Raw genomic sequence first — 23,477 nt, forward strand, 5'->3', positions numbered from 1 at the left:
TCTGTTAAAATTTTTTGGATCCCACTGAGATTCGAACTTGGGTCGCTGGGGTGAAAGCCCAGAGCAGTAACCACTAACCTATGGAAGCCTTGCTCTCAATGCATGGAACTTGTATGGTTTTACGGAGCGTATATATACACGATATTTAAAAACGACTATAGGTGTTATAGTACGATACAAGTGTTTATTAAAAATAATAATATTAAAAGCAAATTTCAAACCAGCAATCTAATGTGAAATTGCAGTAGATCTATTGGATAACAATATTTGGGCGTACATAGGTATACACGTTATTTAAAAACTACTATAAGTGTTATACTACGATACAAGTGTTTACCAGCTCAGTGGCCGCAGAGGAGAGTGTCCGCCCTGAGATTGGGAGGTTGTGGGTTCAAACCCCTGCCGAGTCATACCAGTGACTATAACAATGGTACCCATTTCTTCCCTGCTTGGCACTCAGTGTAAGGGGTTGAAATGGGGCCCCGCCCCCTGCTGCTCACGATCAGTGGGACTTTTGGCACTCAGTGTAAGGCAGGGGTGTCCAAGTAGTCCTCGAGGGCCGCATTCCTACATGCTTTCCAAGTTTCCCTCGTTAAACACACCTGATTAAATGATCAGTTCATCCTCACGTTCTGCAGGAGCCTGATCATTGAATCAGGTGTGTTTAACGAGGGAAACTTGGAAAACATGGAGGAATGCGGCCCTCGAGGACTGGACTTGGACACCCCTGCTTTAACATAAGGGTGTCGAACTCCAGTCCTCGGGGGCCGCATTCCAACAGCCCACTTCAAGAACATGGAAATGCATATGTTGCCAGACATATTAGCAGGCTGTAAACTTTGTTTTATTATTTCAAAGCAGTGCATTATTTGTACAGTTATTACAGGACGAACACAGCAGAATTACAGAGAACACCAGAGCTTCTGCATCTCATTTCAATCCAGTTTGGGAGAAAGCATTGAAAAAAGAAAAAAAAAATCAGTGTGACATGTTCGCACGCTACCAAAAAAAAAAAAAAAAATTGAAATGAGTTAACTTTTTTTGTTCATTTCTATCTTATGTTTTCCCGCTTGTGAAATGATACCGGAACAGATTCCAAAGTGCTGTTTTTCTCCAGACAAGGACTACATGTGTACGTCGGACGTGAGGATTTCCACGGTTGTTATAAGACACTGTGCCCCTGCTACGGAAGGACTGGTTTCACCTGTTTTTAAAGCCCTCTTATTCTGTTGACATAAAAGCAGAAACAGCATCACTGTGACTCATATGAAGACGAAGAAAAAAAAGGAGTGTTCTCCCATCGAGGCCTTCATCTATCTCTATTCTGATGGAAATACTGTACTGCAAAAGCACATCCACTCAAATGTCATGAAAGGCCCAACAACAGTCAGTGGGACCACACATCACACATTGGCAGAGGTCCATTCTTCTTTTTCCAAGCTTCATCTACCAAAAAACAAACACCTTCACATACGTCGTATCCATAAAGTAGGCTTTGGAGGGTTTCATCTGTTAAAAGTCACTTCAGGCGAACATCTGACCGGAACCGCCGCCGTGTTTGTTCTCAGCGGCGAGACGCTCCTGGTTCTGCTGGCGGCCCGCGTTGTCCTTGGACTTGATGACGCTAGTGTAGTCATAAATGGCAACCTCCAAGTTCTTGGCCTTCAACGCAGCAGTGTGAAGCTTCTCGAGGAAGTCCGGCATGCCTGTCAGGATGTGATAGAAGACGTCTGTTTTGTTTTCATGCCAAATGCATTTAAAGCATTAGATGTGTGCCATATTAGAAACTCACTTCAAATAATATATTTTAAAGCATATTTTAAATAAATATATAATAATAAAATAATATATATATATAAAACATAAATGTAAAAAGGAAAAAATAATTTTTCAACTCACCACTTGACACCATCCAGCTCACACAGTAACGAGGGAAGGCAGTCTGAGGGTCGTCACTGTAGGTTAGCAGGTAATCAAATCCATTCTGTTGACATCATCAACAAGTGTTTAAAACTTTGCATTCTGTAACCTGAAAATATTGTTTTATAATGACTGAAAATTGTCAGATTCGATTCGAACCTCATCGAAGGACTTGTGGGGACGGATGACCATCTTAGATTGATAGGAGTGAACTCTCACAAAATTTTGAGACTCTGGGACTCGAGGATGCTGCACAGCTCTAAAACACAATGATGAAAAAGGACAAGATTTTACATATGAATTTCACATTACGTATTCCATATTAATTTTTTACATATTACGTATTAATTTCACATTTATTTCATTTACAAGGGGCATATGAACAGTTGAATATGAATTCCTAATACAAGTTTTTCCAATTTAATTTTATACAAAGTCAAAATAACAGTCCTTACATACATAAATAATAGCAATATGTATGCTTTAATAGTTTCTTACCTGGAAACTAGGATCATCAGGTTGTTTTCCACGTCCACCTCATAGCGTCGTACATACACGTAGTCCCTGGAATACATGGGATACTGTGGAGGAAGAATAGACATCAATTTAATAAGGAAAAACTGTACAGTCATCTTTAAATGTTGTGTACCAAAAAAAAATAATAATAACTTCCACCATCATGGCCAGCATTAAAATAGTGTTCATCAAAAATGACTGTTTTATTTCTATAGAGTATTTTTTTTTCTAAATCACTGCAACATTAATTACTTAAATAAGGATTTAATATAAACGCCATAATTTTTTTTTTATATAAAATGCAAATGTATTGAACTCAAAAGCAAAATAAAACTGAATGGTATTTTGGTAATGATTCTTTCTCATACCACTAGAGGGCGGTCACATGTCACTACAATGCTAAAACGCTGATTTAGCAGCTCTTTAGAAAGTAAATAAATGAGAAGGGAAACTCACAGGAAAGTGCGTAGCCCAGTGTACAACTTCTGAGCCGGTGTTGATGTCCCGGTCCACCACTTCTAGTTTGATCACCAGGGCATCCCACTTCTTCCTATACTCAGTATCCAACTGCAAAAGACAAAGCAGTGGTCAGTCAAGTGTTGTGCTATTTATATTCCGTGTATTAGTACAAGCAGAGTGTTAACATTGCCTTGGTGACAGAATGATTGCGCTTGAGGTGACTCCATAAATAGAAGACATGAAAGCACTGTGCTCAGTAGTAAAGGCTTGAAATATCAACATTTTTTTTTAATGTGCATAGGATTTATGTCTAACATGGATCTCAGGTCACACCAATGGGCCAAATCAAACTAGAGTGACATCACAGAAAAAGACATTGGTACCTGCACATTGAAGAACTGCCTTGGTGTGACATCAGTGTATGAGCCCAACACTGCAATAAAATAGAAATAGAAACAAATGTCGACAGCTCAAACAGGCCACATGTTTGACAAGCCAATTTTTCCATTTCTAACCTCTGTACTCGTAGAGGTGGCTGTCGGGGATCGGTCGCTTCCACACACGGAAGTCCTTCTTCTCCATCACAACTTCCCAGCCCTGCTTCGCGCAACCACTCACTGTGCCTACGTTTGCATTTAGACTTTTTACAGCATCGAGGGCCTCAAGCTCCAGGCCGCATCTGGACAAATGTATAAACATTTTAAAATGATTGAATCTAGAACATTCAGGGGGACTTATTTGGTTGGTGTATGCATGACAAATGAAGACATTTTGTTAGGTAGAAATGACAGACTCCATAGAATAGAAGCTTCCAAACCTGTACATTTCCTCATCTTGAATCTTCTCATTGTCCCACATGAAGACCCCAGCAAGTGCCGCGATCAGCTTGCCCGGGGAGGGATGCTTGCTCTGGAACCTGCGCCATAAGCTGCTCACCAGGGTCCATCGGGTCCTTTCAGAGTACAAGTTGGAGTAGAGCTCGGCAATCCGACAAGCACGCCGCAATCTCTGGCCGGTGACAAAGCCGCAATGGTCTGCGAAGATTGACAGCAAATCCTTGCTTCTGTGTCCAGATCTTGTTGCAGACTCCGTGGCGAGGACCCCCACCCGGCGCAGGGTTGATAGGAACAGGCCAGCGGCCCTGCCCAGCCACGCCGCTGAGCCTTGGCCGTCGTCATTCTGCACAGCCCGTCGAAATGACCTAACCCCTGGTAGCCTGAGTGTCCTAACGCCGACCTCGGTAGTGACACGACGGGGCACGGAGTGAAACATGACGGCTTTCTACGACCGTGGCAATTGCTCCCAACAGACGGGATAACCCTTCCAAAATTTGGGTACCAAAATGCTAGTGGAAATATCTAGCTCCAAGCACTAGGCGAATGTTTACATTAAAAATTATATGGAGTATTTGAGTTCGCAAATGTCCATTCTCGCTTGGTGAACACGCGACTTTTAGCATCGGCTAGCGTTAGCACGTCACTTGCGCACATTAATGAGCTGAGATTGTTTGGAATTAAACTTGCGAATACCTGCGCTTGTAAATATAAGTGCCTCAAATCGTTGGATTATCCAAAATGTTCTAATATCCTGGAGCCAAATAATATTACGCACGTCCCACGCATAACAAACAACTCCTTTGACCTCTTCCTAACGTCTAGTGAACACGCCCACCCGGAAGTCAATAGGCTTACAGCCTTCTAACAAGCGTGCTGATTGGGCAATGATCAACAATATGGTGATTTTGATTGGTCGAGAAGGGAAATCTTCTGTAACGTATTGAATCGGTACAAGCATGTGCGTTCCAAAAGTATTTTATGGCTGTTACATCCATAAAATGGAAAGAAATGCAAAACATACAGTGTGGACGTACAACATACAGTGTGCCAATACAACGACTACACCATTAAAAGATCTTTCAGGTGGCACAAAAGTAAGAAAACATATCTTACTAGGGAACAGCGAATAGTTCAATCCCAATCATTAGCATTAGAATGAAATGCATGAACGGGATTTGCTGTGAAAATTAATGCACATTCGGGGAAATCTTTCAGCTTGGCGGTAGGTGGCGTCATTTATCCAAGAAAACAAAAGCTATAGCTGCTGAGCATACCGTGATCACGCATGGAAAATAAATTCTACAGTATGTAATTAGATGACGTAAATACTGTTTGAATAATTCATTCAATTTCTAATTTATATTACAATACTTGCTCTCTGCATACGCTGGCTTTGTTCGATAGAGGATTTGATGGCGTACTGACCACCTTTTGTAAAACGACACCTTCCCCTCTTGACTTCACTCTGCATGGTTGTTTCCGGCACTCATTGCCAAACCGACAGAATTGCTAAACTACCCGGAAACGATGAGTGATGTTCCTCGAAATGCTGCTTTAACGTCATTTCGGGCGGACCGCCAAAACGTATATGAAGGAATGCCAAGTTGGAAGGTTTTTCTTCCACCAAGTGTCATGCAAATCCATAATAATTAAGGATAATGATACTGAGTCCTTTTTAATATAATACCCAACAAATACGACGGTAATTACATTACATAACCCAGGTATTTCTCTAGATTCTTTTTTTATACAAGATCCTGCTGTTTTTCTTCATTTTCAAGAATGTCTCGTCCTGGTTTACACCTTTAGTTTGTTTTTTTTAAAGCGCAAGAGTTGATTTAGTTATCCTACTCCTACCAGAGTCTTATTTTCTTATATCATCAGAGTGTGAGTACTTTTTAGAGTAACAAAGTGCCTCTTGAATTTGAAAGCAGTCCTGTCAGTTGGGTGGAGGTTAAGGTAGCGATGTGGTTGAGGGGCGGGACAAGCCAATGATAAAACCCCCCTTCACCCACTCGTTCGCCGGCAACAGCGAGCGGACACACGCGGTGGTGAAGCCTTGTGAAATTTTAACGGTTCTGGAAACGGTTCTGGAAAAGAAGACGCTGCTATCTATTCGTGTCAGCTTGCGCCGCTTAACATAATTTATATTTATTTCTTTTTATAAGGCCTTTTTTTCGGTGATCGCATTTTAAATCTAATTTGAATTCTCCACGGTCCCTCCCTCGCAACGTTCCGGTGAGCGCGCGCGCGCTATCCTATTTATCTTAGCGCCTACAAGGATTTTTTTTTTTCCAAGCGAATATTAACTACTGGAAGTGCGGTAAGTGAATTTGTGTGGTGTCACGTCAAAATGATGGAACCTGTGTGTTTTCGCCCGCGTCTCGATTGCAGCTTCGACTGGATTAACCGTTAGCATCCACGGTAGCCGACTGTCTACCTTGAAGAATTACTTTGACGCGTTAGTTTGAATGAAAAATGTTACTCCTACTTACTATTACGCGAGGAAAAGGTGGCGGATTTGTTGGTCCTTTGACAAGAATCCATTCGGGCGAATGCTCAAGTCGAGTTGTATTTGTTACTCGTTTATACGACACAATGAAAGTCGTCATTGGTATACAAGGAGTGGGGGCCATCTGTCCTGCACTTTTGCTCGGCAACATGTCGCAATTTCCTTCGGCGATACCACGTATCGAATAAAAGTGCAAATAATTAACACTGCCACGGTTGACTTGACGTGTATGTAGTAAACGGAGTGTTTAAACCGGCTGAAGTGTCACCCCTGTGCGGTGAAGATGGCGAGGGCTTCAAATCGTGTGAATGGGTAACGACACGTGCGCATGATTAAAGATGCCTTAATCTATTATTTCCTTTTTCGCACTGCCAACACACAAAATGCTTTGCTCAGTTAAGCCCCCCGAGTGTTTCGATCGAGCAGGGTGGGATTGTGTTATTTATATACGCGTATACGCACACGAAAAGCCGGTTTTGTGTGGCGACTTCAACCGAAGATGGCTACCCATGTCCCGCCTACTTTAGACAGTGAGACGTTTAAAATTTCAGGATATTTCACAATCCACCCTCGGTGTTTTATAAATCATTTTTTTTGGGTTGTTATTGTATTTTCCCTATTTTAAGTGAGCACATATTTGTAATTACAAAAATGTCACGACCCCCCTAAAATAAAAAAATAAGAGTACATACTGTCGTTTGAAGGGCAACAGGTTAATTGTACTTACTGGTGGGAGAGTATTTAATTGTTTTGCCTGTCACTAGCTCACATTGACAGATGACTAAAGACGCAGTATTTGAAATTTATAATTTAGGCCAATTAAGTGGAAAAGGATAGTTTCCTATGACACGCCTGATTTGGGAATCCCTGATCTAAAACACATTTCTGTCTTGGTTCTTTCAGGATGTTCCCCTGCTCATCTGCTGCTCTTAAAGTTGCACAATGGCTGCCTCATCACACTACGCACTAACCCAGACCCAAAGAAACTCTAACTTGTTTAACATAATTATAGGATAGCAATAAGCCTCATCAGTTGGCACACTATACCTCTGTTTTCTTGCCTGTCCCTGATTTGGGCCTTCAAGAAAATCCTCATACCTCCAATAGTTGATCTGTTTGTATATTTATAGCATTATTAGTTTTACGAGGTCATTTACAATGGTTACGACAATGACAACCGTGACTGCAACGGTGACTGCAATCGTGGAAGCGACGACGCAGGGCCCCTTGACGGAATACTTATGGCTTCTGATCATCGGCTTCATCATCGCCTTCATCTTGGCCTTCTCGGTGGGCGCCAATGACGTCGCCAACTCATTTGGTACTGCGGTGGGCTCCGGGGTGGTTACCCTCAAGCAGGCTTGCATCCTGGCCACCGTGTTCGAGACTCTGGGTTCGGTGCTCCTCGGGGCCAAGGTCAGCGAAACCATCCGCACGGGGATCATCGACGTGGCCACGTACAACAGCTCCGATTCCGAACGTGTCTTGATGGCCGGATACATCAGTGCCATGTTTGGTGAGCATCGGCCTCACACCTCTAATTAAAAACAAAAAATTGCAGCGAGCTGAATTTTCTTGATTATCTTCAGGTTCTGCTGTGTGGCAGCTGGCTGCCTCCTTCCTCAAGCTGCCCATCTCTGGAACACACTGCATTGTTGGTGCTACCATTGGCTTTTCTTTAGTAGCCCAAGGCCAGCAGGGAGTCAGGTGGCTCCAGCTTCTCCGTATTGGTAAGTCACACATGACACGCCTGGTGTTTGTTAGAATGGCTTGTGGCGATGCAAATCAGAAACTAAAGCCTTGCGGTAGTTTTTAAAGAACATTTGCCAAATGGTTAGACTCCACAAACACATTTTTTAGCCCTTCCCTGCAACACAGACTCAAAGGCACACCGTAGTCTCTAATTACTAATGCTTTCGGTAACTTGATATTTAGCAAGCGTTTCCTGTTGGTAACCTGATGAAGAGGAAGAATGGATGGAAATTTCGCATTGTTGACTAATATGCTCTTGTGTCAGGTTTTTTTTTTTTGTTTATCCCGACTGATATTTTTAACTAGCCTGTTTGTTTATTTTGCAGTCGCGTCCTGGTTTCTGAGTCCCCTTCTGTCTGGTATCACGTCTGCTGTGGTTTTCTACATTGTGCGCGTTTTTATTTTGCACAAGGTGAGTTTGAGATTAGATCACGGAGTGATATACGAAGGAAATTTTCCTTGGAATGATTGGGAATATTTGATTGTGATTCCTCTCTGCAGAAAGACCCGGTGCCGAACGGACTGAAGGCCCTGCCCGTGTTCTACGCCATTACAATGGGAATCAACCTGTTCTCCATCATGTTCACTGGAGCGCCGAGTAAGTATCATCGTCTCGTCTCATTCACGTCTCTCTCCGCGTCTGTCCTTGGCCACAGCTTAAAATAACTGCTCCCTCACGCAGACTGCAGGGTGCCCACGCATATTCCAGGCTCAACCAGACTGTTTATCCTCATAACTTGTGTTTATTTTAACATGTTTTTTTTCGGGGCTTTCTTGGTCGCTTGTGGTTGGAAGTGGGTCATAGGCTGAATGAAAATGTTAAAAGCGGAGCACGGCAGGCAGACGGAAATAAGAATTCATTTAAAGTCTTGACGTCACTGTCTGTGGCCTTCACACACAGAAGAGGAAAAGAGAAGTAACAAGGGTGTGCTTTTATTCGCACTAATGCTTGTGGTCTATGAAATCATACGTAACCTTTTCTGAATACATGTTGCCCCTTTTAACGTCGAGAAACATTTTGATTAAACGAGCAACTTTTGCTCCTTTTGTGTTCTTCTCTCTACAGGGCCTAACAAGATGTTAGCTGGCCTGGGCCATCAAATGGTGGCTACAGGCCAGAGTAGGACCAGATACACTTGTGGTTCCATCGTAACCCATGAGCCTGCTTAGCCAGGCACATTCTGTACAATTGTACTTGGGTTATAAAAAAAAAAAAGGTGCGAGAATGCATTTTAGACACATTAACTAATGCCTACTGGGGCACAATTTTTGCCACTCAGTATGTTCTCCACTGAGTAACAGTATAGCCAAGCAAGGACAGTGCAGTTGGTGATAAGGCTTCAGATGCTATCATAGTAGCACGATAGGATAGCAAACATTCCAGGACACATTCCAGCACTTGATATACACACACACACACGAGTGGCAGAGACCAAGTCAGCAAGGCCAATGCGATCACTGGGCAAGTTGAGGCTCAGCTGACCTAAAGTCAAGTCAAGGAGCCTTGTAAATGAACAAAAAAGTCACATTTCGAAGGAAAGAGCTGTGCAAACTGCAGTAAACAAATCCTCTTATTGCACGCCAGACAGAGCGAGTGCGTGTCTGGGTCAGTGTCATTGTGAGGGAACAAGCCGACCCTCGCACCAGCCTCCATTGATGAGAGCTCAATGCGGTCGGCTGGACGGGGATTTTCTGCCCGAGTTACTCTGAAAAAACAAACACCCCCTCGGCATTTGTTACCGTGGTGACACTAGGCAGTGGCATAAAACGGACTTTTAGTTGTTTTTCAATTTAAGCTTGCTTCCTGGAACCAACTCTTGAGCTATCCCCCCAGGGGTAGCTAATTTTAGATATTGATTTATGATTTTTTTTTTTTTTAGGCGCTAATACTGAAGTCAAAGACCTTTTTCTTTCCCCCCTCAGAGCTTGAGCTGGGCAAACGTTGGGTTAAGTCGCCCACGTGTCCATAAAGTATCACTCTCTCTGTCACTTGCGTAATTAAAGTTGGCGGCTGACTGAAGGGAGAAAACAACACTCTGCGTAATTGTATAACGGTGTGAGGAGGTTTTTGGGGAGGGGTGCGGAATAGCGCTGTGGTTAAAATTCCATTTGCTGCGCAGTCCCATCCATCCCACTTAATGGCTGCGGCGGGACTGTTTTGCAGGAAGCCCGTAACTGAGTCACAATGACACACAGGCGGACTGACGTGAATAACGTCTAGCCCCCCAAACCCACTTTATTTTTTTTCCTTCTTCTGACACCTGTTTGTGAACATCTCGCACTTCACATGAGCCTCGTGAAGGGCAGCGAGCTCAGCTGCTCACAGAACCGTATCCCTCTGGTTATTCTTTTCACACCACGCCCACCCCGAAGGCCGTGCAGCTCTCTTACATAACCGAATAAACAGCAGCGAGGTGCTCTGCGGTCTCCTGCTGCAGCGTGACCCAGCTGACGCCGAGACAGACCGAGAACTCTGCCCTCGAACGCGTATCGGCCTCGCCATTTGTTTGCTTTTCTTCCACGAGCACTTTTTTTTATCCACCGAAAAGGTGGCTGGGAGGTTGAAGTCGTTAACGTTGTGCCTGTGCACTGCGTCGTGCCGACGTCAGCTGCACCAGCTCTTGCTGCAGTGCTGGCATCAAGGTGCTCTTTTTGCTCCCCCCTCCCCTCTCACTCATTGAAATGTCACCTTTTAAGGAACTCCTCGTTTCTGTGCTGTTGTCAGCCCTTCATGCTAACGTTGTTGCTCTTTACACTTTTTTTTTTTTTTAATAGCTGTTACATAAGCGCTCAGATCAAGGGGGTACGCATGTTTAACTAGAAGTACATAACAAGGCCGCCAAGTTAATATTTACATACGGAGCACAGCCAGGGCGCGTGTCCACTTGTCAAAGACAGTATTGAGACACCGCTGCAGCTCAAATCCCAGATTGCTCCGTACCAGTGACATCGTGATCATATTGCATTGAACTAACTGTTAATGATCCACTCTAGTCTCTACTAAAAAAAAAATAATCTGAGCAAGTGGCCATCCCCCTTTTAAAGCTGACTGAGCTGCCCACAAAAGAAAGTGGCGCCCGCTGCCCGTTTGTTTAAAAACCTGCCTTTTTTTCCCCCTCCTCTTGTTCCATTTGTGTGTCTTGTGTGTACCTGGTGGTTCTCCAGTGCTGGGACTAGACAAGCTCTCTTGGTGGGGCGTCCTGCTCATCTCGCTCGGCTGCGCGGTGCTGACGGCCTTGGTGGTGTGGTTCGTCGTCTGCCCGCGCCTGAAGAACAAGATTGAACGTAAGTGGATGACGTGACTGAGCATCTTCGCTCTGGTCACAACTAGTTTGGATGATGCAATACAAGCAGCCAAAAGTTCAGAACACATGCAGAATATTTGTCAGCTGCATGCACACATCTCTGTAATTATAAATACATCTAAAACTTTTGATCTATGAAATTTAATTTCTCACAAAGACAATATTGTGTACAAAGAGTGAGACCTCAATTTACAGGTTATTGGGAATGACCAACTATCTAATTAAAAAAATAAAATAGAGCCCTTGAGCAGATTTTCACACCCCTGCTGGACTAGATCACTGAATCCACAAACACTTGTCATGTGAGAGACAAGACAGTTTTTACAAGGGAAGCTGTGAGGGGTCGTGTAAATACATTACTTGTCATCTGATTCTTTTTTTAAACAGTATTTTCCCCTCACTTGGTTGTGTACTCATGTGAAAGGAGCCCCATGTCCTGTACTTGCACTTTGTTTGGATGAGTCCCAAGGAATGTCTCACTCTCAACTCGCCTCCCTTCGCTAGGAGATATCAAGTCCTCCAGCCCGTCAGAGAGCCCCCTCATGCAGAAGAGCGAGCTGCAGGAACCCCACTGTCCCATTCTCAAACACACCGACAAGGACGTGCAGTCAGCCTCGACTGACGAGGAAAGCCCCGCGGCCACGCCCCCTTCCGAGGAACGTCGCGTGGCGTTCAACATCGGAGACTGCGACGAGACTGAAGTCGTCAAAGAGCGCAAGGTGGCCTTTGACATCGGGGAGTCCGATGAAACCGAGTGTAACAATGCAAATGGGGGTAAGTCGACTATAGTGAAGCTTTTTTTTCCTTCCCCACCTTAACTAAAAAAATCTGTACAATAAAATCCAGATGTGTTGAACTTGCGTGTCTCGCTCTCCAGTCCCCAAGCAGCACAGCAACGGCTCTGCTCATCAGGCCCAGTTCAACAACCGGCCGGCGCAGATCCCGAGCAACGGTTACAGTCAGTACCACACGGTCCACAAGGACTCTGGTCTCTACAAGGACCTCCTGCACAAGCTCCATCTGGCTAAGGTCGGCGACTGCATGGGCGAGGGCGGCGAACGACCCATCCGGCGCAACAACAGCTACACGTCCTACACCATGGCTATCATCGGTATGCACGGCGACTTCAAGAACAAGGACGGCGAGCCCCAGGATGGGGCGCCCGGGCAGGGCCAGGATAGAAAGCGCATACGCATGGACAGCTACACCAGCTACTGCAACGCCGTGGCCGAGCACGCCACGCCCGAAGGCCTCGGCGAGGATGACGTAGCGTTGGAGATGGGAAAGGAGGACGCGGGAAGTACCCAGAGCTCCCTGGACGAGGATGGACTGGACGCGGACAAACCCGAAGTGTCCACGCTCTTCCAGTTCCTTCAAATTCTCACTGCCTGCTTCGGTTCCTTCGCTCATGGAGGAAACGATGTCAGGTATATGTCCGTTTGACATTGGGTGATGTGTTACTCAAAGACACCGGCGCTGATCTTTCCCTTTGGGGTCGTGCAGCAACGCGATTGGCCCGTTGGTGGCGCTCTGGCTGCTTTACAGCAGCGGCAGTGTGACGTCCAACGATGCTACGCCCATGTGGCTGCTGCTCTACGGAGGTGTGGGCATCTGCATGGGCCTGTGGGTGTGGGGCCGCAGAGTCATCCAGACTATGGGCAGGGACCTTACACCCATTACCCCATCAAGGTAAAGCCAATAGTATTTTTTTTTTCCAATTGGGTTAACTATAAATTATTTCATTATAACCTTTAACATATTGAGCAATTGGCCAATTATTAAATTCAGACTTTTTTTCATTACAATAATAATTACATATACTGCATTAGCACAGCAATTTTTAATTAGCAATTTAATTTCAAAACATTTTCCAGCCATTGCACAGAACAGGCCTTGTTTTGATTCCCTCCTTCGTCTCTTGCGCAGTGGTTTCAGCATCGAGTTGGCATCGGCTGTGACCGTGGTAGTGGCTTCTAACATCGGACTGCCCGTCTCCACCACACACTGCAAGGTAGGTTTTCGCTCCCACTGGATTTAGTCAAGTGTGGCCAGGGCTCCAGTAAACAGGAAGTGCACTCGACTCAAGGGGAATGTTTTTGTCAGGTGGGCTCTGTGGTGGCTGTGGGCTGGCTTCGCTCCAAGAAAGCGGTTGACTGGCGTCTGTTCCGCAACATCTTCATGGCCTGGTTTGTCACCGTACCCATCTCGGGTCTGATCAGCGCTGCTATCATGGCCATCTTCATGTATGCCTTCAAAAGCACCGTGTGAGCCTTCGGTCCCCTGCTGGGGAGAAGAGAGAGAAGACGACGACCGCTCCGGTGCGCAATGAGAGGAGTGCAGTTGGGTGGGGTTCACCTCAAGCCAATGGAAAAGGAGGGGAAAAAATACTTGATGTTTAGTGGGACTTGTGATATAGGCCTTTTGGTTCATGGCGGCGTCATGCAACAGCCCACAATATATTGCTTGTTTCCAGTCGGGCCTCCCATTGAGAAAACTTGTTGCATTTCTTTGTTCTCATTTGCTTTTCACGTCTTCTCATTCTGTAAAAGGCAACAACTACTAGTACATTCTTTTTTCTTTTTTTTTTACTTTGCAGTTCTGTAAATACAACGGTATTGTTTTAACTACGTTTTGCAAAAAGGTAGAAAAAAAATTAAAATGCAGTATTAGACTTATGCAGAGCTCGGCTTTAACATGTGCTGGAGTAGATGCAAAGCTTTTTTTTTTATAGATATGAACTGAAAACCCGGTTATTGTTTGAGTCAGATTCTACACGATTGGTATACTCCTGCAGTGAGACCAATGTATTCAATACGTTTAAAAAAAACAACACTGTTGAGGGATAGAAAATCATATTTACAAACATTTGACTCATGATATTGCTAAAGACAGAAGAACGAGAGGCAGGCAAAAAGCTAATTGTGCATCTAATCAACAAGAGTGTCCATGCTTAGTGTGATATTTGATCGTTTCTTGTAAGTGTGGCATGTTCAAAGCTATTTTTAGAATATGCACCAGGCCAATAAAAACGAGGTACAGAAAGCAAATGGCTGACTTCACCAAATACGTGCCCCTCGAGAACTATCAGCGCCAGCTATTGAAACACTGAACAATATCGTTACATGAATTGGATGTCAAAACAAGAATGTGCTGAAATCCAGTTTACCTTATCAATCCTTTGTTACAGTTACACGCAGGTGCCCAATTGCCTCTACAGCGGGTTTATTTTTTTCCCCCCTCTTTTAGCTGGCAATTGAAAAAACTATTTTGCATTTGAGAACAGACGTTGCATTCCATTGGTAGTTGTGTAAATGCTCTAGTTGCCTTAAAATGGTTCATTTGCTCTTTAGTTACCAAAGAATTTTCTATTTGTTTTTTTTTGTTTGTTTTTTAAATATGAACATACTGAGCCACGTTATTAATGGGAAAAAGTCAATGTTGTGTCAAAGTTCAACAATAAAAGTTGGGTTCTGAGTGTGGAAATTTTGGATGCCTTACAAGGAAGGAAACTGGAAAATTACAACACAGTGGTATGGTGGTTAGCTCAGTGTTAGCTCGAGTCTGGGTTTGAATCTTAGCCTATTTGTATCAAGTTTCATGTCTTCCTGCGCTATCGTGGGTTCTCTCAGTTTACTCTGGCCCCCTCCCACATTCCAAATGCATATGTTAGTTTCACTCAAGACTCTAAATTGCCTCTACACAGGAATGTCAGTGAGCAGTTGATACAAATATTTGGAGATTACCAGTAACAAACAACCTATTAGCCTTAACCAGTCCAACTTGAAAATTGCCCCAAAAAAATCTCCAAACTTAACACGGTGGTTTCCGGAACTAAAACGTTGCTGTGTTCATTTGACAAAGCTGGGAAGACATGACGCTTGATAATGTTTGAATACATGAAAAAAATATATATTAGTATTTAATTGGTGCCTCCACGCTGTAAAAGGTGCTCCCTTCCATGCGGATGCGTGCTCTCGCTCGAGTTCGTCTATTAGACGGGAAAAGAACACACACCCACATAAAAAGTCAGTTAAATTCCTATTAAAAACATGAACTATGACTCACATTTAGCTTCCTTCTTAATCGGAACTCACTCAACAGGTTTTACTCAAACAGGTACAATCATTTGTGTTGACATAGTTGTGTATACAGGCAACAAGCACACCATTCTTTCACTTAACACTGCAAAAAGTAGCACGAGCAAATATAGTTACTATATAAATCCAGAACAATAAGCACCAGGGAGAACTGTCCTGGTTTGTGTCCTACATTTTTGAGCCAGGCTAAAGATTTGGTCATCTTTGCAGTGATCACATTGTTGTTGGCACTTTTCAGTCAACTTGTTTAAAAAAATATATATTTTTTTTATAAAGCCGCGAGTGTGGTATGTGTAAATGTTGTGTTCGCAGCCAAGGCCTATAAAGGGGTTTTGACTATTTTCAGCTGACCCAGACTGGCTGTGTCCAGTTTCCCCCACAACGTGCTGCATTGCATAATCACACATTCACACACAGACACACACTTAGTTACTTGAACTGCATTGGGACACATTGGTGTGGTGGGACGCACCTGCTAAGGCTAAGTTGAACCTCTTCCCAATTTTCAGGCCACTGCGGACAAAACAGAATAGTTGTGAGGATGGGATTTGTAAACATGACACTGACAGGCTGCGATTCCATGGCAAGATTTTTATACCATTAAAATAAACACAGTGTGGACGAGAAACCTAGCCAGCTGTAATAAAAAGTCTTTACATAATATAGACACTGAGTGTGCGGTCACCTTGTTCCTTGGTTGAATCCTTGCGGTCATCTTCTGTTGAAACATGAGGGAAAAAAAATTAGGTACATCTGCACAAGTTGCGTGACTAAATGCAAATAATACACAACATCGATTTAATTATCTGTCTTATCGTGTCTTTTAAAGTGTCGTGTTTAGACAGGTCAAGTTTTGTAACAATATTGTGCAACATTATGTTGTGTTATCTTGTGCGGAATAAGGTTATGTTTGATACGTGTACGGCTTGCAACATGTGCCACTGTAATGGAGAGCTGAGAAAAATTCATGAATATTTCACCTCATTTTGGGTGTGCCTAATTTCCCTGATCACTTTCCTTACCTGAAGTGCTCTCTGGGCGTGCAGATGACAGCTGCGGTTCCTCTGGAGGACAACAATGGCATGACTACTTGTTTGATAACGTGACAACTTTTCTAACTGGAGTAGAGCGTGTGCTTCGCACCATCTGCCACCATCTCCTCTGAGGACGGACAGTTTGCACCTGTACAAAGACACAACAAGGTCATGTGATATTTCACACTACTTTCTCAAAGTGGGCTTAGTCGCCACCTACAGTCCAATCCCCCACTCTTACCCTTCTCCGAAGCTGCTGCGTCAGAAGAGCTTCGGCCTCCCTCTGCAGGAAGACCAGGGAGATTAATTATTATGGGTGTGTTATGTAATACTTATGTGTGCAGCACGTGTTGTACTCACCTGCTGCATCGCTCTGAACCTCGCTGTATACCTCCACTATGGAAACAAATCATAATTATTATTATATATTTACTGCCAACAGGAGTTTCTAATGAGTCATTTTATTCCACGTGCACATTACTTACACAGTGCTACTATTTTGTCCATATATGTAGCTGCACTTACCTGTTACATCACCGACTGATTCCTCACTGTGCACTTCCACTGTGGAAACAACATCAGTGATGCATATTAGACGTGCACACGATTTATTAGTAATATTTGAATTCTTACCAGATTCATCTGTAGCAGCCCCTGTTTGGATATTGAACATACCATGTTATCACGCAAACCTGGGTGAGGTTGTGAAGTGATGTTTGGGGTTCCACTTACCAAGGTAGCGGGCGTCTTCACTTTGCTTCTCTGTAACTAGAATATAGATGTCACTTGAATTCAATGCATTCACTCACATACACAGAATCGTACCGTTCAGCTGAGCGGCTTCATCTTTCTGAGCGGCCTCAAACTCCAGCTGATCTGAACACACAGAAAAATAATACATAATAATAATAACAGTAATATATACATGATAATATACGACTCAAGACGATTATTTTTATATTTTAAATGCTATTAATGACAACATAAGACATAATTGTTCTATTTTCAGTGTTGAAAAAAACAACTAAAAAATATTTTCAACAATTTAATCGTCCCATGGCAAATTACAGTACAAGCAGCAAATGAAGCTATATATATATGAATGGCAAATTTACATTTCAAATATAAATAAATGCTCATTACCTATTTTCTTCAGCTCTGTCAGCGCATCTGTAAGAAAAAAAATTACATTTAATTGTGATAACCTAATGATGAGCTTTTCTTTTTTTTTTTTTTACAAATCACTACTCACCATGATGAACTTTTTCCTTTTCCTTTTCAACAGACTGCAGCGATGCAGAGAAAGCTACAGCAAAAACAAATACATTGATAAGAATGCATTTTGAAACAAAGTACAACAAATGAATAAATAAAATTCCAAGTTGATGAAATAATCTTACCGGACTGCAAAAGTGCCGCAGCAAGGACGACAAAAAGCGGCGCTAGAAATCTCATCGTAAACGGTTTATGTTTGAGTGTGTGCGTGGACAAACGGCGTCAACGCTCTTATATGTCCTCTGATGTCCCGTCACATGTCGTGCTTGGATTCTGGTACCATTGTCCCCCTGGACCCCTTTCACTACCTGAGTCACATCAGCACAACAGACTCATCCTTATTCAGAGGCTCAATGGACACTCATTGTTAGGCCTTTAATCACATGGGCCTTTATTTAGGGGAGGATGCTCAGAGCTGTCAAAAAAAAAAAAAGAAGGTTCAAAGACGATGTTGACAAGTGGAGACAATGTTTATTTCCTTTCTTTTTTTAAAAAAATCTGATTTCATTTGGCTGATAACTGGAAGCTCACAATGCTACACAGTCACAATTGGGGCATTGGTAGAGGGGACTTTTGTTACTAAACAAATACACAACACAATGTGTCAGTTCAAAGTCTCATAAAACATTTTTTTAATTGTTCCAAACTGTTTGAGTTCTTGAATTTTGTCAATTAAAGTGCCTATTTAGCCCCCTTTAAAAGTGCTTTAGTAAATGGTTCTCTTTTAAAATATAGTTGCCAATGCATTACAAAAGAACAATATGGCATGTATACAATACTTAAAATGACAGTTGCAAACATTTGTCTCCCTGATTCTAGTTACACCAGCATAATTATTCTACAATAGTAATCTTTAAAAAAAATAAAGTAGCATTATTTACCCTATTTCGTGTCTTTTAATAGTAGTCTGTTCAGGAGGTAGGTCAGAGGAAGAAGTTCTTATTAACCAACATTTACAGTTGAAACATATTTAGGTATAAAGTGTTTTGCAGAATGAAGGCCAAGAGGGAAAATAAGGTAAGGTCCGAAGTTAAGCCTCATTATCGTACAATAAATTTCAGTGATCGCACATACATATTGTCCTCTCATACGAATAAAATTTTAGAAAAGCCTCACTTTGAATAGTTCTGAGAAATTATTGACAGTTGGCATTGTAAAACATGTCGGGCCAGCAATTCCAGTGTTTTGTGACGATTTCATGTCATGACAGTTTAGCAATAATCGTCGATTTTCTGTCTTCTCCAGTTAAATACTTCCCATCATTTGTGATCCCGATACCCCAAACTATATATATATATATTTTTTACAGTACACCAAGCCACATTTATTGGCCGATTAATCAGTTTTATTGAATTTCAAATATCAGCATTGGCCAAAATAAATTCATACCGGTTGGGCTCTACGCTACTGTTCCACGTGGCTCAGTAATTTATTGGAAGTCATGTCAGTGCAATGCAGTCACGCCTGTTAGTAACAAAGAAAACCAGAAGTAGTAGTTTGGAGTAGTAAGTGGTGCTTAATGACTTCCGCAAAACGTGCCTTTCATTCTTGTAAGGCTGACTTCAAAAAAGAGCAAGCTCATTGTGAAACAACGAACATGTGTATGGGAGCGCTTTTAAAGTGGAGCAAAGTTAATCTAAATGATGAAAAATTGTTGAATTTTCATAATAGGTCTACTTGAGATGGAAACCAGTGATGGAAAAGAAAGAAAACATTTTGATTAATATTGTATTTGTGGAATATAAATAAAACTTAAAAAACGACCCGTTATTATCCATTCCTGGGGGCGGCCATTTTTGCTTAACTCATATTCCACAAAGGCGATAATAATCAGAATTAGACAAGAGAGGGCACACATATTGTAAAGACTGTTTTTAAGAAAAAAATGACAAAATCAATGCTAAATTACAGGACTCTAAATGTTCTATGGACCCAATGAGAAAAAACGGCACAATATTTTGCCTACGCTGTAGGTGCCACTTTGCAGACTAGCAGCTCATCCGGAAGCGATAAAAAGACATATTTTTGGCAAATCAGCACTTAATAATAATCATTTTGTTGCCGAAAATAAATCTGACCCTGATTCCAACCAAATACCTGATGTTTTCGGGCCAACGCCTTGTGCTTCAGAGCTCCCCCCGCAAGCGTGTATGCAGGTCCTCTTGGTCAATCTGGCCCTTCTGCTGGTGCCAGCGGTGGTGCGCCAGCAACGCCACGTTCCTGGCTGAGATGGCGCTCATCTCCATGGAGCTGGCTGCCCACTCCACGGCGCTGAGGTAGTAGAGTCTGCTGTGGAGGATAAAAGGTGGGGTCTGGCGTTGCGGGGAGCGGTAAGTGGGGTAGGCCAGCCATGGAGTCTGCAATACCGAATCCCACGAAAGGAACAAACGGTGCAGGTCCTCTTGGTCCAGCTCTCGTGAAGAAAACACTTTCCAAACTTTGTTGTGGCTGGCAGGAGGTCGGCTGTAGCCGGCCGGGATGTGGACCGGGTCGATAGATGTTAAACTGTACATGATGTTGTCTCTGGAATCTGCGGTGAGAACTTCAGACACCGTGAATTCCGAAGGGGGCCGCGTGACTCCAAGATAGGACGTGTTAAGCACGCCGTGGACCAGAATGGAGAACACTCTGTGGTAGATCCCTGGGAAATGGGACAACACAGGCGGGGATAGACCTGAGAACGAGATGTCAGACTTGCCCTGGTGAAGTGGGGTTGCTATGACAACAATGTCATACATGGAGTGCCCCGCGCCGGTGTCACCAACATAATTGACCTCATAGAACCCAACGGAGGGCCCTGCAAACAAGGAAACAAATAGAAGTTATGGAAAATTGACTTTTTAATGGTTTCAATAAACAAATAGTGAGGCATAGTCATAGTCTGAAATGCAGATTGGATTGGCTTAGTGACCTGGGATGACTTCACTCACGTGTAATTCATTCGCATGCTTCGCCTTCTACGAGACAGCTACCGAAACACCTGGAATGGGTGCGCTGCTTGAACAACAAGTGTCGGCTCATATTTCATATCATGCATTCTTTTTTCTATGGATATCAGCCAGGGTCCAAATGGAAGCACTTCAGGGTCTGGAGCCAGATCCAAACCGGGCTCTAGCATGTTCGTGACCCTGACCTAAAAGTCATTCAGTCTTTCATTCATTTTCAACAACGCTTGTGATTCTTAAATGCGGTATGTCAGCTCCCTCTAGTGGCGTGTAGGGGAAAAACACTATACTAAAGGTTGAAATAGTCAATTTGAGAGGCTTCAACTTTAAAAAAAAATTTTTTTTTTTTAAATCCTGTACAGTACATTTGTTGTGTTTAATGTTTTACGTACAATTTCAATTAAACTTTTTTATTTAATAAATTTTAATAGAATTGTTATTTGTGTAGTTTTTCCCTTTACATTTAATTGCAATTGTTTTTTATAAAAACTTGGACCTACTACACAACTAATTCAGTGTTGGTCATTTTGACGGTAGTTAGTGTAAAATGTTTGCTAAATGCTGATATAGGCAGTTCTAAATATTTTGGGGTGGGGTGGGTGCTTGTCAGATACTAGGCTGAATATATACGAGAATGACATGTGAAGGATACCTGTCTTGGAAGGGCGGACTTTGAACAAAATGTTGGTCACGCTGGCACGGATGAGTTCACTCTTGCTGTGGTAAAGAAGTCCTGAGCAAACTCTTTTGTTGCCTCCATCCACAGCCCAATGGCCTGAGTCAGCCCCCGACAATGACACAGCCCCTGGCAGAACAATGCAAAAATGTCAACGAAAATACCTCATCTCAGAGTACATGAAGAGGCGTGAGATTGCGAACCCGCGAGGCTGTTGATGCGGACGCTTTGGCCGTAGGTTTGGCGCGTGAGGGGAGACACCACGTCGTTGAGGTAGCTCTGCGGAAACCCTTCGGCTCTCATGGTTTCCTCCAGCGAATGATTCATCAGGCTGAGGAAGTCATCCCCTCCCATGGCGTGCAGAAGCCTCTCCACGCTGGTGAAGGAGTAACCGTACTGCTGGTACTGGTAGATCCTATTGACAGAGGACATTTTTACCTTCCATGTGAAAGAATGTCAGGGACGTCACTAGACATGAACCTCACCACAAGGCACTGAAGGATGCGAGACTCATTCACCCCCTCCCGTACTCACCTCATAAATTTATCCATAACACTCTCCACCCACATCTGCATGAACAGATAGTTGAGCCCATAGCGCCACAGCATGCGCAAGAAGTTTACGATGAACCAGTCACTCTCTTCGAAAACAAGCTCGCTGCCGTCAAAGACCGCCTTTTTCGACGGGACGTCCTGACGTGTGGAGATGCCTGTTGATAGATGTGATAAAACATTTCAAATAGCAAAAAAAATGACAAGAAAGCTTCTTTACATCAAATTTGTAATATTTTCAAACATCCAGCGTGTTGACTTCATTACCTAACTTGTCAACAAAGTGCTTCATGTGGAGGTTGAGGGGATGGATGGCCACACCTCCCGTTTCATATTCCTGGTTTGCTATCTGCGCCGTCGCCAGTCTTCCACCGACATCGCCGGGTTCGAACACGTCTATCTTGACCGTAGGTCCGAACTCCTGCCTCAAGTAGAAGGCCGCGGCCGAGCCGCCGATGCCTGCTCCTACCACAGCTGGACGGGAGTAAAGTCAACACTGTCAATCAATGGTATACACATACATGGTGATGTGCTGCTGTGAGTGTCCATATGTACAATTCATGCATCGAGTGTGAGACTGCCTTGGGCTTGAATAGTTATTGACCGCAAAATTAAAAACGTCAGTATGCTAATGAGTCCATTCGGATTCAATTCATCTTGAAAATATGTAACTTTATTGTCAGAAAATTATAACTTTAATCTCATTGTCATTTTTTTTTCAAGGTGACCCTAATACGGCCTTGTCACAGTAAAATCAAAGTAATAAAGATAAGGAAGTCTTCGTGAAATCTCACCAATGTTTGTGGGTGGTTTGTGCAGCTCCTGAGTTGAGGCAAAACTGTGACAGACTGCCAAGAGAAGGAAGGCTCCCAGGCTGAGGGTCCCAACACACATGATGTGGTCCAACAACATCTGAAACAACACGAAGCAGGCATGTTACTGACAAGTGTTTTATCAACCATGGCTCAAAGTCTGACCTAGTTTTTATTTTTGTAAAATAATGATAGATAGAGCGTACGTTCACTTAACATTCCAACAATACACGTTTCATACATAGTCGAGTAAAAGGGGAAAGGGGGAGAAAGATATTAAATTTTATAAACAGCATGGGGCAAGGCCAATTCTCGAAACTACAAGTCTACAGCGTTACTCTTCGACATAAATATTCCGACCCGTATCAAAGTTGTTTGACTACTTACACAAAACGGGGAAGTTTTCAAAACGACGTATAAAGACGAAGCTTTGCTTGAAGCGAAACTAGGAAACTGTTGTTAGTTTGAACAGTTGAAAAGACATGAACGACGTCCCTTACGTGGTTCCGGGCTAAGTTTTCAATGTTTCAAAATAAAAGTAATTCAAGCTTTTGCATGGACTCGGAGGCCGATAATACAATATTACAAAAGTTTCATAATAATCATTTAGGTTATACTTGCATTTAAACCTTCATCTGTATGAAAGAATTGCGTCTTAAACTGGTATTATGAATTTAATTTTATATCCAGAATTGACGTTCGTTTACAATTGTTATAGAACACACTACCAAACATATTTCGTCACCGTAGTGCAAAAAAATAACTATATATATTTCTAAATATAGAT

The 23,477-nt window shown here is 43.0% G+C and overlaps 4 protein-coding genes across 15 annotated transcripts; 1 reads left to right on the forward strand and 3 right to left on the reverse strand.

Annotated features, from left to right (window-relative positions):
• Positions 1–822: 822 nt before the first annotated feature.
• On the reverse strand, positions 823–6,769 carry stard7 (StAR related lipid transfer domain containing 7). Of its 3 annotated transcripts, none has more exons than XM_088391271.1 (9): positions 6,706–6,769; positions 3,713–3,929; positions 3,411–3,574; positions 3,279–3,328; positions 2,893–3,003; positions 2,419–2,501; positions 2,080–2,179; positions 1,900–1,984; positions 823–1,706 (listed from the first exon to the last, which is right to left on the reverse strand). In XM_088391271.1, the coding sequence occupies exons 1-9, from the start codon at positions 6,752–6,754 to the stop codon at positions 1,525–1,527; spliced, it is 1,041 nt and encodes a 346-aa protein (XP_088247397.1). In that variant the 5' UTR covers positions 6,755–6,769; the 3' UTR covers positions 823–1,524. The 3 variants fall into 3 exon arrangements, with proteins under 3 accessions (XP_088247397.1, XP_088247396.1, XP_088247395.1); XM_088391270.1 differs by lacking the exon at positions 6,706–6,769 and adding an exon at positions 6,227–6,614; XM_088391269.1 differs by lacking the exon at positions 6,706–6,769 and having other exon boundaries at positions 3,713–6,162.
• On the forward strand, positions 5,735–14,783 carry slc20a1b (solute carrier family 20 member 1b). Its single transcript, XM_088391264.1, has 11 exons — positions 5,735–6,054; positions 7,147–7,759; positions 7,833–7,973; positions 8,322–8,407; positions 8,497–8,593; positions 11,161–11,280; positions 11,805–12,074; positions 12,178–12,727; positions 12,804–12,989; positions 13,227–13,311; positions 13,404–14,783. Exons 2-11 carry the CDS (start codon positions 7,402–7,404, stop codon positions 13,566–13,568), a joined length of 2,058 nt encoding a protein of 685 aa, XP_088247390.1. The 5' UTR covers positions 5,735–6,054; positions 7,147–7,401; the 3' UTR covers positions 13,569–14,783.
• Positions 10,645–17,922, reverse strand: LOC148389789 (uncharacterized). 5 transcript variants are annotated; one of them, XM_088391277.1, is made up of 14 exons: positions 17,832–17,922; positions 17,684–17,737; positions 17,575–17,601; positions 17,257–17,307; positions 17,164–17,193; positions 17,065–17,085; positions 16,957–16,995; positions 16,792–16,827; positions 16,673–16,714; positions 16,541–16,579; positions 16,420–16,461; positions 16,083–16,115; positions 15,870–15,910; positions 13,122–15,288 (listed from the first exon to the last, which is right to left on the reverse strand). In XM_088391277.1, exons 1-13 carry the CDS (start codon positions 17,884–17,886, stop codon positions 15,903–15,905), a joined length of 477 nt encoding a protein of 158 aa, XP_088247403.1. In that variant the 5' UTR covers positions 17,887–17,922; the 3' UTR covers positions 13,122–15,288; positions 15,870–15,902. The 5 variants fall into 5 exon arrangements, with proteins under 5 accessions (XP_088247400.1, XP_088247403.1, XP_088247402.1 ...); XM_088391276.1 differs by having other exon boundaries at positions 17,164–17,199; XM_088391274.1 differs by lacking the exon at positions 13,122–15,288 and adding an exon at positions 10,645–11,261 and having other exon boundaries at positions 16,957–17,085; positions 17,164–17,199.
• On the reverse strand, positions 17,877–23,205 carry pcyox1 (prenylcysteine oxidase 1). Of its 6 annotated transcripts, none has more exons than XR_015861572.1 (9): positions 23,078–23,205; positions 22,673–22,790; positions 22,146–22,352; positions 21,862–22,036; positions 21,531–21,742; positions 21,304–21,456; positions 20,073–20,503; positions 19,804–19,995; positions 17,877–18,014 (listed from the first exon to the last, which is right to left on the reverse strand). XR_015861572.1 is itself a non-coding variant. In XM_088391266.1 (8 exons), the coding sequence occupies exons 2-7, from the start codon at positions 22,788–22,790 to the stop codon at positions 19,833–19,835; spliced, it is 1,536 nt and encodes a 511-aa protein (XP_088247392.1). In that variant the 5' UTR covers positions 23,078–23,205; the 3' UTR covers positions 17,877–18,014; positions 19,804–19,832. The 6 variants fall into 6 exon arrangements, 4 of the variants coding, with proteins under 4 accessions (XP_088247392.1, XP_088247393.1, XP_088247394.1 ...); XR_015861573.1 differs by having other exon boundaries at positions 17,985–18,121; XM_088391266.1 differs by having other exon boundaries at positions 19,804–20,503.
• Between the last annotated feature and the right edge of the window lie 272 nt (positions 23,206–23,477).

Source organism: Syngnathus floridae, chromosome 12 (genome assembly GCF_059516105.1).
Source record: "Syngnathus floridae isolate MCC-2025c chromosome 12, RoL_Sflo_1.0, whole genome shotgun sequence".
In the NCBI taxonomy this organism is placed as follows: Eukaryota; Metazoa; Chordata; class Actinopteri; order Syngnathiformes; family Syngnathidae; genus Syngnathus; species Syngnathus floridae.